The 12,691-nt window shown below is 39.1% G+C and overlaps 1 protein-coding gene across 1 annotated transcript in view; it reads right to left on the minus strand.

Annotated features, from left to right (window-relative positions):
* The window catches only part of SMS (spermine synthase), a 58,924-nt gene that overhangs the window by 18,826 nt on the left and 27,407 nt on the right, over positions 1–12,691 (minus strand). Inside the window, exons 3-9 of the mRNA XM_054840375.1 lie at positions 10,458–10,551; positions 9,641–9,705; positions 6,804–6,979; positions 4,239–4,395; positions 2,655–2,742; positions 1,519–1,633; positions 882–961 (exon numbers count right to left, since the gene is read on the minus strand). Of these exons, the coding sequence (XP_054696350.1) occupies positions 882–961; positions 1,519–1,633; positions 2,655–2,742; positions 4,239–4,395; positions 6,804–6,979; positions 9,641–9,705; positions 10,458–10,551 (775 nt within the window). The remainder of the gene's footprint in view (positions 1–881; positions 962–1,518; positions 1,634–2,654; positions 2,743–4,238; positions 4,396–6,803; positions 6,980–9,640; positions 9,706–10,457; positions 10,552–12,691) is intronic.

Below are 12,691 nucleotides of genomic sequence, written 5' to 3' on the forward strand. Positions count from 1 at the left end.
GATCTTAACAAGATTATTTCAAAATGCTGTACTTGGATGCTCCACACATCAGACAACTAGTTAAGGTATGGGCATGACAAAGAAATACAACTTCAGAGACTTATACTTCACTCAACCATCTGCTGGGTCTTGTCACTTTTTTTGTACAGTTGCATGCAGCTTTGTGGCATTCCGAATTCAGGATTACATACAGAAAGTAGCTTCGGATGAAAGCTATACCACAACTATATTAGCCATGAGGTGGCTATGCTGTAGTAAGCATAGAAATCTGAAATTGTTTATTTTTAAAGTTGCATTAAAAACTTCATACACAAAGTCTTATTTATGACAATATAAAAATACAATGCTTGGCGTTTGATGAAGTAGCAAACATATTCAAATGTTCACAATCTGCTTTGCAGAAGCCAAACCAGTGGACAGCAAGCAGAAAGTGTATTTACTTCCAAATGACTAATCTTCTCTTCCCATTGCACCTATCTCAAATTCTTACACCTTTATGGATGACAAATTTTCATGTATTACACTTTAAAGCCGGAGACACTAGCTTAAAAACCATGTATCTGTTTATAAAGTACATCTGTTCTACTTTTCCAAGAATTGCTAAGATAGTCTGTAGTACATCTAGCTGATTCTTGAAATTATGCTTTTAAATTCAAAGATACAAGTGCTACAAATTCAGCTGAAATAATGGAAAAAAGTCAGTTAGCAAAGCCCAAATTTCATGCAAAAATCCCTAATGAGTCATTAAAAGGAGAAAACCAGCTTTGCTAGTAGATTTTTAGTTAGCTGGTTTGGTTTTGTCCCTTTTTTGTTGTTTTACTTGAAAAATGAAGATTGCAATACATGTACAGCAATACTTTTTTTACATCTAGATGTCATACCTGTGTGAAGTATTTTCCATCTTGTTTCAGGACTTTCATTGAGAGGTCAAGAATCAACCGCAGAAATTCCCATGTGGAATCTGCATATAGAGTATGATTTAAAAGCAGAATGGCACATTATTGGCTTGTTCACTATTACATATTCAAGACTTGCAACACATCTACTGTTTAAAAAGTAGCTATCCTATACCTTAAAAAAATCCAGCCAAACAACAAACCAACAAGAACAAAAAACAGTAAAAAACCCCACACAACTCCTACACAATGGCAATGATGGAAGTACCTGTTTTTCCTCACAGTAATTTTTCAGATGCTTCCAAGAAATTACAGAGTGGGGAAAAATTTACTGGAGTGTGAACTCCCCAATTACTTTCTCAAGAATTACATGAGTTCATATTATTCTGGAATGAGAGCACAGTGTAAGCACAGTCCTAGGCACTTGCTAATTTTTTTCTAACATTCAAGAAAAAAAATCTAAAAGAACAGATGTGTTACTGTAATTCTTTGCCTCTCAGATTTGCTATTAAAAAGGCAAGAATCAAAATATTTTTGTTGCAAACTGCCAATTATTATACAGTGGAGGGGCAGAAACATGGAAAATCCTCAGAAATTTAGGAAAATAAATTAGAAAATTAACCTTCTTCTGGAGATGTGGAGATTGGAACAGCTGTCAGATCATTAATTACATAATCAAACATCCTTCCTTCTTTGGCATACCTCTTCAGTACGGGAATACAGTCTTCAATTAGAACCTGTAAGAATGAAATACTGTAGCCAGTCCTCAAAACACCCCAAAACTGACCAAGAGGAAAAAATGTGGATTCACAGGAATTAAGAGGGGAAAAGTACAAAATTAAATATGCATTAAATTTTAGGTCCCATTTTCAACTTTTTACATCATATAGAAAGGGAGAACAGTTATAGAAATTATGACTGACAACTACGGGACTGAATTTCCTAGCTCTGTCACTAATTGCTGAGTGACCACTGTTCTAACCTAACAAATTGTAACAACAGTTAGCAGTCCCCCAACATACAAGTAAACTAAAGTATTTGTATGAAGGGCCGCTGACTCATGCAAAGTAGCATATGCCTTCTCTGTTCATTTTCTGCCTGCTTTTTTTAGCTCATACCTGTAAATTAGTATGAGAGCCTTAAGGAGCAGTAATGAAAACAGAAAAATATTTCCAGCAAAGATGTCACATTACACCTGGGCTAGTTTGCAAGCTATCAGATGCAGCACAAAGACCTTAACTGCAGGGATGCATGAATTTTTTATTTTTCATTTATTTTATTTTTAATACACTAGCAGTGTAATGGTAAGAGATTTTGCCTACAAATTAAAAATAATTTTAAAATGTGTATTATAAATGCAGATATTCTCAACAGTACAACAACTTAAATACACATTTCTTATCTTTTCATCAATTTAAGGAGTGATATTTAACACTGCATCCTTACTGCTATTTCCTCTTTATTTGTAAGCTATGGCAATAAACAGTCTCCTACTTCACATTCCTTAAAAGTTAATAAATATTTTTAAAAGAGTTTGAAGATGGAGAATTAAAATATTTTGATGCTAATGTATACTTCCAACACATATCCCACTGCCAAGTATTAAAATTTAGAAGTGTCATAAAAAAGGAAAAAATTGTTCCCAAAATTAAGAAAAATCAGAAGATTTTTCCCCAAAACTTTGCAATAGCAATCTTCCAGGCTAGGTATAACTATATTTGAAATATGACTTCTAATAATAGAAAAACAAAAAGTTACCTGATAGCACTCTCCTTTCAGATTGTCTAGGACATCTCCACATGTTTTCCGCATGTATTTTTTACACCCGTCGATCACCATTTGGTCAATGTTTGAAGCTAGTTAAGGTATTTTACATTCCAGAAATAATACAAGTAACAGTTTCTATTTCTTCACAAAGAAATTCTCAAAAAGGTGACATTCACAAAGGAATAGTAAGATGTGTATCTTGGTATATATATTGCAATAGCTAACCTTATGTATTTGCCTCCAGATTCAGTTAGAAGTTTAGTTAGTGCTTATTTTTGCTTTTTACCAGTATTTTGGTACCTTAGGTTACTGTGAAAGCTTGAGATATGAACAATAAGATGGCATATTTAAAAACCCCGTAAAAGAAAACTAGGTTAAGACTTTAACCTACATTTTTTTAAAACAATTAATTTTAGTTTCTGGGAAGGAAATTCCAAAACCTAGGATGATCAACATTTTAGATGGTTAACAGTGGTTTACATTACAAACTATTTGAACTACAGAATGTTGAAAACTTGATTTGTATCAGTATTTTTAAAACAGGGCAAGAGCTGGTTACTCTGCCACCAGCATAATTCACCAAGTCATAGAAGCATAGAACGGTTTGGGTTGGAAGGGACCTCAAAGATCATCTAGTTCCAACCCCCCTGCCATGCACAGGGACACCCTCCACTAGAGCACATTGCCCAAAGCCCCATCCAACCTGGTCTTAAACACTGTCAGGGAGGGGGCCTCCACAACCTTTCTGGGCAACCTGTTCCACTGCCTCACCACCCTCACAGTAAAGAATTTCTTTCTAACATCTAATCTAAACTGACCCTCCTTCAGCTTGAACCCATTACCCCTTGTCCTGTCACTACACTCCCTGATAAACAGTCCCTCACCAGCTTTCCTGTAGGCCCTCTTCAGGTACTAGAAGGCCACAATTAGATCTCCCCAGAGCCTTCTCTTCTCCAGGCTGAACAGCCCCAACTCTCTCAGCCTGTCCTCACAGGAGAGGTGCTCCAGCCCTCTGATCAGCTTTGTGACCCTCCCTCTGGACTCCCTCCAACAGCTCCCTGTCTCTCCTGCACTGGGGCCCCCAGAGCTGGATGCAGTACTCCAGGTGGGGTCTCACAAGAGCGGAGTAGAGGGGCAGGATCACCTCCCTCGACCTGCTGGTCCTGACATTCCTATTGATTAAACTTTTTTGCTTCTAGGGTGGTTTTTTTTATAGCTTTCTTTAGAAAAAAAGAAGAACACAAGGAGGCAGAATGCAGCCCAAAATGCAGACTTGACAGACCAGTCTTCTGTTATCAGAGAAGATTATCAGGCTGATGACAGAAGCATTCCTTTCCAATTCTATGTAAACTGCTACTCAAGAATTATACTATGGATTACAAACTTGAAAGCATGTGATACATAGTGATGTACAAATATGTAATCACTGGGTCTCTCTAAACCAGCAAAAAGAAATTTCATTTTAGATCTTATTTCCTCACGCAAACCAGAACCTGATAGTTAATTGTGCTCAGTGCTAAGATACCAGCAGAAAAATGCAGGCTAAAAACCATTGAAAGTCCTTTGTCAAAGGATATCTCTACCATAGTAACCATCTTTGGCTTCAGTTTGACTATCTCATATAGTATACCTCCATCACCACCTCCTAGGATTAGCACTTCTTTCCCAGTGTAGTCTTCCTTTCCACTGCCCATTATGGCTTGAGTATATGCCAGATCACTCTCTGCCAGATCTGAATGGAAGGAAGAGAAAGAGTTGGACAGAAACATTATATCTTAGTTCTTCTCATTAATTGGTATTAATCCAAAGGTGATATAATACAGATTACAGCAAGAGCATCTACAGAAACAACCTAGCTCTCAGACAGTCCAGGTAACAGGAGGCTGGTGATTTACCAAAGCTAGTGAGATTCCCCTCAGAATCCCACACAGAATTTCTCTAGTTCTCAATGCAAACCCAGCAACGGCTACCTCAGCATTAGGAAGCAAGAGAAGCAAAGTTGTAGAGGAAAACAGTCAGTACTTAGGACTTGATGTCCACAATTGATACTTCAGCAGGTCTTCACTTCAGATTAGTGCTACAAGAGACAAATCAGGAGATTTTTGAAAGCACAATCTGGACTCCAATTAAAAAGGGCAACCTTGACACACCCCAGTGGATCCCTGCACAGAAGCCTAAGTACAACCGTTAACACCTAACTGCTGAAGGGCCCCGAAGCATGCCTTCTGCTGACTTGTTCACCATAAGCTTCAAAGCAGGCAATAATATTCCTAAGCAGTAATAACAGATCTGAGCTACAAGGGCAAAGCTTTGTGCAGCAGCACATCATGGTATATCTTATCATTCTGCCTGGCAATCAGCACTTAAACTAAGTGTACAATTAAAATACTGCTAAAATAAGTCCCACATAAGGTAAATAAGTAGCAGCATACTTCATTTCCTATAAGGCACATTGTAACAACATTCAAAAAACCTCATCTCCATATGAAACTCTAATGAAAATTTCTGGCCAGAAGTATGGAATACCTAATTTGGTGATTTCAAATACAAATCTAACTGAATTAGAAAATACCTTGCTAATGAATTCAGTAATAACACTTTTCTGTGCAGATGACAGCTGAAGTCCCCCCTGACAGTTGCAGAAAGCCAACTGAATGTTTAGAAGTATTTCTGGCGATTTCAAAAAGCTATAGTCAAATATATTAATTATTCTGCCATTAGACTGAAATTAGGTATTCTATCGCTAGATAGCAACATCCCTCACTTACCTGAGTCAGTACTTATATTGTAAAGTACCGAGAGATTTTATGAGGCATACTCCTCAATGCCTAGATTTTCTAGCAAACAGTATTCTTATCCAGCTTAAAAGAACAGTAGCCCATCTTCACTTTCAAAAAATAAGAGATCAGCAGGCACAGAGTATCACATAAAGGTTGGGTCGCTCTTCTGATTAGAATTCAACTGAGCATTTTGAAGATGACAGTCAAAAGATGTTCACCAAAAAAGCAGCTAAATGGGTTAAGATACAGCTGTCCTGAATCTTTAAGGGAATTACCTGCTTGGTGAGATACAAGGGAGGAGCAGGATTATCCACACACACACAGGCTCCTACTACTTCATATTTCTTTAGAATTCCACTGCATTTTGAAGACCAACTGTCATGGTGAAACCCCAGCTGGTCACTAAGCACCACACAGCTGCCCACTCACTCCTCCCCCCATCCCTCCCTGCAGGATGGGGAGAAGAATGGAAAAAAGCCTCATGGGTTGAGATAAAGGGAGTTCAATAGGATAACAAAGGAAGAGAATAGTTGCTTATATATATATATATATATATATATATATATAAAAAAGCAAGTGATGCACAAATCTAATTACTCACCACCTGCAGAGAAAGGAAAAAACCCACAAAACACCAAAACAAACAAACCCAATGCCCAGCCTGTTTCCAAGCAGCAGTCCCACCTGCTGGCTAGCTTCCCCAGTTATATACTGAGCATGATGTCATATGGTATGGAATATCCCTTTGGTCAGTTGGGGTCAGCTGTCCCAGCTGTGTCCCCTCCCAAACTCCTTGTGCACCCCCAGCCTACTCGCTGGTGGGGTGGGGTGAGAAGCAGCAAATGCCTTGGTTCTATGTAAGCACCACTCAGCAGTAATGAAAACATCCTTGTGTTACCAACACTGCATTCAGCACAAATGGAAAACAGAGCCCCACACTACTATGGAGAAAGTTAACTCTATCCCAGCCAAAACCAGCACACCAACAAAGCAGTTTGTTTTACTGTCAAAGAGAAGCCCTCAAGAGGTTGGACTTGCAACAAACAGGTAAAAATTCATATGAAAGAAAGGAGTAAGCTCTGCTAGAGAACACTGACTTCTATTCTCCTGTGCCACCTTCCACTGTAAAGATGACAACTTTGGAAAAAAATCTTTTTTGTACTCTAGATTTTAGACTGGTCAGCCCTTCTGATTAAAATACTTTATATACAGGAACAGATATATGTGTACATGCATGTATGTAGCTTCCTGCGTCAGAACCATGACCCTTAGTAATCCATTGAAACTGTGCCATAGCAAGATAGTAAACAGCGCTTCCTACAATTTCACACAAAAGATCCTCAAATGAGATGATACTTACTAACATCCCCACTGAGGATAAGAATATTCCCAAACTGTTTTGAATGCAGAATTTTAATATTCTGAAAAGGTGAATCTTCATCATAAACAACTTCATCTATGTCATACTCCACCAGGCGCCCATCAGCTGTGGGCCAGTATCTATCAATGACACCTCCTCTCAAAATGGCTGGCAATCTAGAGAAAAATAATACAAAAAAAGAGATTACAAAACATTTGAGAATGTTTATTTTAAAAAAAATCCCTCTAAACATCCTGTGGATTCACCATAATAAACAAACAATGTTTACAAGGGAGACCTAAGAAAACTTAGAAGATTTAACACTCAATGATTTAAGAAACCTATCAGCTTATATATTAAGTATACATAACTTGCTAAGGCACAGATAAAATACAAATGGTTCTTCTTTTTGGACTTCTACAACGTGCACATGAATCTATCTCTGCCCTAGGAGAGGGGATTTACATAACATATCAGCCTCTGCCGAAAAGTTGGCTTCATGACTAGAAATGAATACAATACAAAAGCAGAATACAGACAAAAAACAATGACAAAACCTCTTCCCACCTTCAGCTCAGCTAAGAATGACATTTCTTTGAGAGCAGTGGATCTCATTCTTCTAAAATTGTACTGAGAGATATTTTAAATATATACACAAACAAGAAAAGTGAAATTTTACAGTGTTTCAAACTAAGCCAGGTCACCCTGCAGCGTATAAGCACAATCCATAATATTAGCTGACAGTTTGCACTACTTTTTAAAAGGGGTTCATTCATCTGCACAGATTAGTTTTGGTTTTGTTGTTGGGTTTGTTTTTTTTTTTTTTTTAAATCCATATAGAAGTATCTTGGTTCAAAGCAGTATTTCTGATTTCTGTCTTTTGTAAAGACAAACTATATTTGAAATAGCAGTGAATTATCAAAATGATCGCATTCCATTTTAAACAAAATGTGCAGGCACAGAGTTCATCAGATTTCACACACACACGTCAAAGAGTTAAGGACGTTTTTTTCTAGGAGGATATAGCAGAAGACCAGACATAGACAAGCTTCTTCTATGTTCACTAGCGAGTCTCAGTAAACATTTCAGAAATATTTTCTACCGTCAATGAGCCACAAGATGGCAGCACATGGTGAAAGCAAGAGCATCTATTCATTACGTCAAGACAACGAAAAGGCAGAACAACTTTTCCAGCAGCATTAATTCTAGTGGAGCTGCATGTGTGAAACTAACCAGAAGGATGCAAAGCAAATTTAAAAAAAAAAAAAAAAGCAAAAGCTGAGGGGTTTGGTGACAAGATCTATGCCAGGTCCACTATTCTAAGAGGTTCATCTTCCTATACTAAGGTAACCAAATTAATCTAGATCGCTTCAGGCAGACTTCTTCCTGACCCATTTTTAACAAGTTCCTATCATAGGGATTCCGCAAACTCCCAATATCATATCTCAATATTAAACTATCCTCAAAGAGAGAGCTTCTCCCTCATATACTCATACACAAGATTATTTACATTTGCACACTGCGTCAGGTGAGTCTTTACCAGGACGAAGTAAAGCAAGATAACTACCTCTGTGTTTTTCATACAACTGGTAAATAAATACTCAAGGTATAACATCATTTTTCAAATCACCACCACTTTACTTGTGGGCTCATACAGTCTTCAGATTACTTTCTGCTATAGTGCTGTTTAGCTGTTTGCCATTTTGTAGTTTGCTCCTTAGCTTTACTGAATCTTGTAGATTTTACACTGCTTTTTACTTTTCCTAAATCATTTCCACTTCTGACTATGCTCTTCAAAGCACCCACTGCACCTCCCAGCAAGTGCATTGCCTGCAGTAAGTGCTCCCTAGCTTCAAGGTGCCAGTCACTGCAGACAGCCACCAAGAAGACACCAACATGAGCTGTGTCGTTCCGGACCCCTGGGAAACTCCAGCATGAATGCTGCTTCAGCAGCAGGTAATGAACCACAATTAGCATCCCTACAGTTGAATATATAACCTTGTATTTAAGTAAACCAAAATGACAGAAGGCTTGCAAAGCCTCCCTCCTTCAGTTATCGGTTATATTAAAAACATCTGCTATAAAACATTTTTATAGTCTTGGCAGGGCTCTAAGCACACGGGTTCCCCTGGGATTTTTGCCACCCATGCTCAAGGCCAACACCACAAGGCGCATCAGGGCCAGAGCTGGGAGAGAAAGAGCTGCAGGAAACCTTGTTGGGGGAGGGCCTCTATGAGCTTGAGCTTCATTTTAGCTCCAGCCCTCACCATGGTCCCTGCCCAAGCTACACTACTGCTCTGTCCCCACCTGCCCGAGTCTTTTGCTGATCTTTGATGCTCAGGTTGGTCTCGGAGCTGCCTCGGTACCACACAGCCCAGGCTGGCAGTCAGAGGGCTGGGCCTGACCCTGGTCACCATCAGCAGCCCTGTTCACCTAGTTCATGAGCTGTGGGATGTGGCCCAGAGGGTACAGGTCATGCCCCTGGCCTAGCCCCCTGCCACCCTTGGCTCCCCAGCCCTTCCAGAGCAGTCTGCTCTTGCTTCCTCATTCTCACTATTTCATGCAACCATTGCAGGAAACTAAAGAAAGAATCCTTGCCCAAAGTAAACAATAGTTAAGATGAAGCTTAACAAAATGACAAACCTCACAGTACCTATCCAATAATTTTTAAATTACTGGAGGAGAAACCCACATGCATAAATTCATACTCTAGGCTATTCACAGTACAGCAAAGCATAATGTGCTTATTATTATTATTAGAGCAACTAATAATTTGCTTATCTAGAGCTTACTGTCTTGCAGAAAAGCCATATACAGAAGTAGATGTATGAACTTACCGTTTCACCCTTTTTATATTACCGTGAAACAATTCTTTCATTCTTTCTTCTATTTTGTTTAGGAGCTGAAAAAACAGCAAGAGAGGTGGAATTTATAGGTGACCACTTAATGTTAAATATCTGTTAAGTTAGGCTACTTGGAAGGCTATAAGAAATAGCACCTGCACTAAAAGGCTTTGAAATGTAACATTAGAAGCTTATGAATAACTAGCTGGCTGGCTTAGCCTTGTTACTAGCAAGAATGTGCGTATTGTAGCAGCTGTCACTGTGTTTAGCTGTCCTCCAGGATAACATAGGCAGACCTTTCAAGCACAGCCAAAGTGGGAACACAAGAATCCTGTAAGGTTTCATTCCTGCCAAAGCAGCAGCCTATTCCCCTGCAATATCCAATTTCTGAAGCCTTCATATAAGGGAAGATGAAATTATGTATTTTTCTCCATGGGGAAGAAGTTTGAGTACAGAGGCTCCCCATCTCTCAGATGAGAGAAGGAGAAGAGTCATACACTAACACACCAGGTTGCAGGTCAAGCATCACTTCTCCCTCACTGCCCTGGGTACCTGAAGCCCTAACCAAGGCTGCTATCTCTTTACTATTTTTACAGCAAAGAAAATGAGGCCCAGGACATGCAAAAGAGTGCGTGTGCATACTCCTATCTGTATGCAACTATAATAGGTGTTACTCCTCATCTATAAGCATTCAGGTTTGAACTAACTTTGGTATTTAAAAATCTTTTCCCAAGATATACTTTGATAGACCTGAAGAAAAGGGGCTCCCCACGCAGTTTGATAAACCTAGTAAGATAAGCACCACTTATACCTGATCAACTTCCTCTCTTCCTTTTGTATGATCATTGTAGCTCTGCAGATCCACCAACACTAATCCATGAGGGTGAATTCTCAAATTGGCAAAACTACAAAATAAAGAGACACAGTGATGACGATTTTATTATGGAAAAAAAAAATCAAAGTGAAACGAGTTATATTAAATTCAAAATGCACATTTCTTTTTTCAGTCATCTGTAACTGTTGGCAGTGCCAGCTCCAGTCTTCCTCTGCAAGTCACTGAACAGGAAGCAGAAAGTTGCAAGAGCAATCAGCAAGGCAGCAAGGCAGTGAAACAGGGTGTTTAAACCAGAACTATGGTACAAGGGGAAATATACTGCCTACTCATCTCAGCTCTTTAAATAAGGCCTGCTCAAACAGGTGTGTTGTGTTGGTTTTCCTTTTTAATTGAAAATAAGCCTCAAGAAAACAACTGGACACTTTCCTTCCCCTGTATCTTCCTTCTCACTTCTCAGGTTTTAGTTTGGGGGTTTTGTTTGTTTGGCTTTTTTTTTTTTTTAAACTTTATAGCAACTATTCACAGAGACAGTGTTCACATTCAAAGCTGAATAAAAAATTGTGAGAAACAAGGCCAGCAAACACCCTTAACTGCAGAGAGAAAATCCTGACTATTCTGTAAGTCTTATCTGAAGATTATAAATTTTGGTTACTGTAAAATGACCAAATGATTAAACTGACTTAAGTGATTCAAGAATGAAAACCCTCTTGGTGGCTTTGGACAGAATTGATCTGTAGCTGTGATGTGTTTACAATTGACAGAGAATCCAGAGCATCATCCATTTCTCTTCAAAAGACAAGCCTGGGAAGTCTCGGGCTTTCCTGAAGACTTTACACACAGGTCTCGCTTTCAGGAGGAAAAATGTTTCTATACAGTATGCCCACGCCCACCGTGTGTTTCCCCCTCCTGAGTAGTTGCAGGTTGTCACAAGCTTTTAGTGACTCTCCGTACACCTCAGCGATTGCCCACTAGGTGTCCTCCCGACAAGACCTTTCGGTTAGGGACCAGAACACCTCTGCACTCCAATGGCCGTTAAGCAAAACCACAGAATAGCCTTAAAATATCCATTCCTCCCGCACTGGGAAATTACTCCTGCATAAAATAAAACACACTATTTTACCCTGATGAACAGAAAATAGTCAAGGAGTAAACAAAGATGCCTTTTTTTTTTCTTCTTCTTAACTACCAGATCAAATACTACAACTGAAGACCAGGTTTATGAGCTAATTAGAAAATGAGGAGCATTTTCAGTATTCAAGATGTTTCTAAGGCAGCTTTTTGCTTCTCTCATACAAGCTACATAAGAAGTGTTGAGGGAGATCCAGCAAACTCATTCTACTGTTCTCCTGCCAAACCCAAAGCAGAACACTTTACCTGCATGTTTTAGGATGCTGCGCCCCACTCACTGGTGACTGACAGTTCAATACTTTTGATACACAGGCCACTTCATACTTTGCATAGTGACCACATCTTCCAGCTTAACTTGACATTCCCATTAGTACCAAGATACAAGCAGGATCACTAAACAATTAAAAAAAAAAGAAAAGACAGGACACACAATCCCCTCCCAGTCTCTACATGGCTCCGACCTTACAACCCCTTGAACCAAAAGGGACCCAAATAAGTTGTGTGCTTCTCCTACAGTGTCTTGGTACTCAGCATAGGGGGAACATCTACTGTAAAGAACAGCTCTGGAGAAAACCCTACCAGGATTCTGTTACACAATTTTCATGTCAGCAAGGGCTTATTCTGTAATGTGCCTAATATGAGAAGAAAAAAATAGTCAAGCATAAGTGTAAGATCAAAGAGCTTTATCATCAGACTCCAGGTGATTTTTTTTAAATGCAAGAAAGAAGAACAGAGCTCAGTAGACAGAAGCACTGGTCACTCTAGCAGGTTTTGGATACAACCATTCATGGTGAAAAGTGACATTTCTGGTGAAGTCAACAGACCTGCACCAGGCCCTCAGAGCTGTGGCACTGCAGACAGAAATAAGCATTTGCAGTTCAAACACAGTTATTAAGTTCTGAGAACTGGTACAGTGCTAGAAATATCTGCATTGTTAGAAAGACTTTTTATCAGTTTATTCCCATATTCCAGGGGTTGCCATTTACACAAATAAGCGACAGATAGTAGGAAGGGAAATATAAAAGGGAACTCAAGTCATAGGACAATCAAGGATCACGTAACTGTCATAAGATTTGACAGCT

Source organism: Grus americana, chromosome 1 (assembly GCF_028858705.1).
Source record: "Grus americana isolate bGruAme1 chromosome 1, bGruAme1.mat, whole genome shotgun sequence".
Lineage (NCBI taxonomy): Eukaryota > Metazoa > Chordata > Aves > Gruiformes > Gruidae > Grus > Grus americana.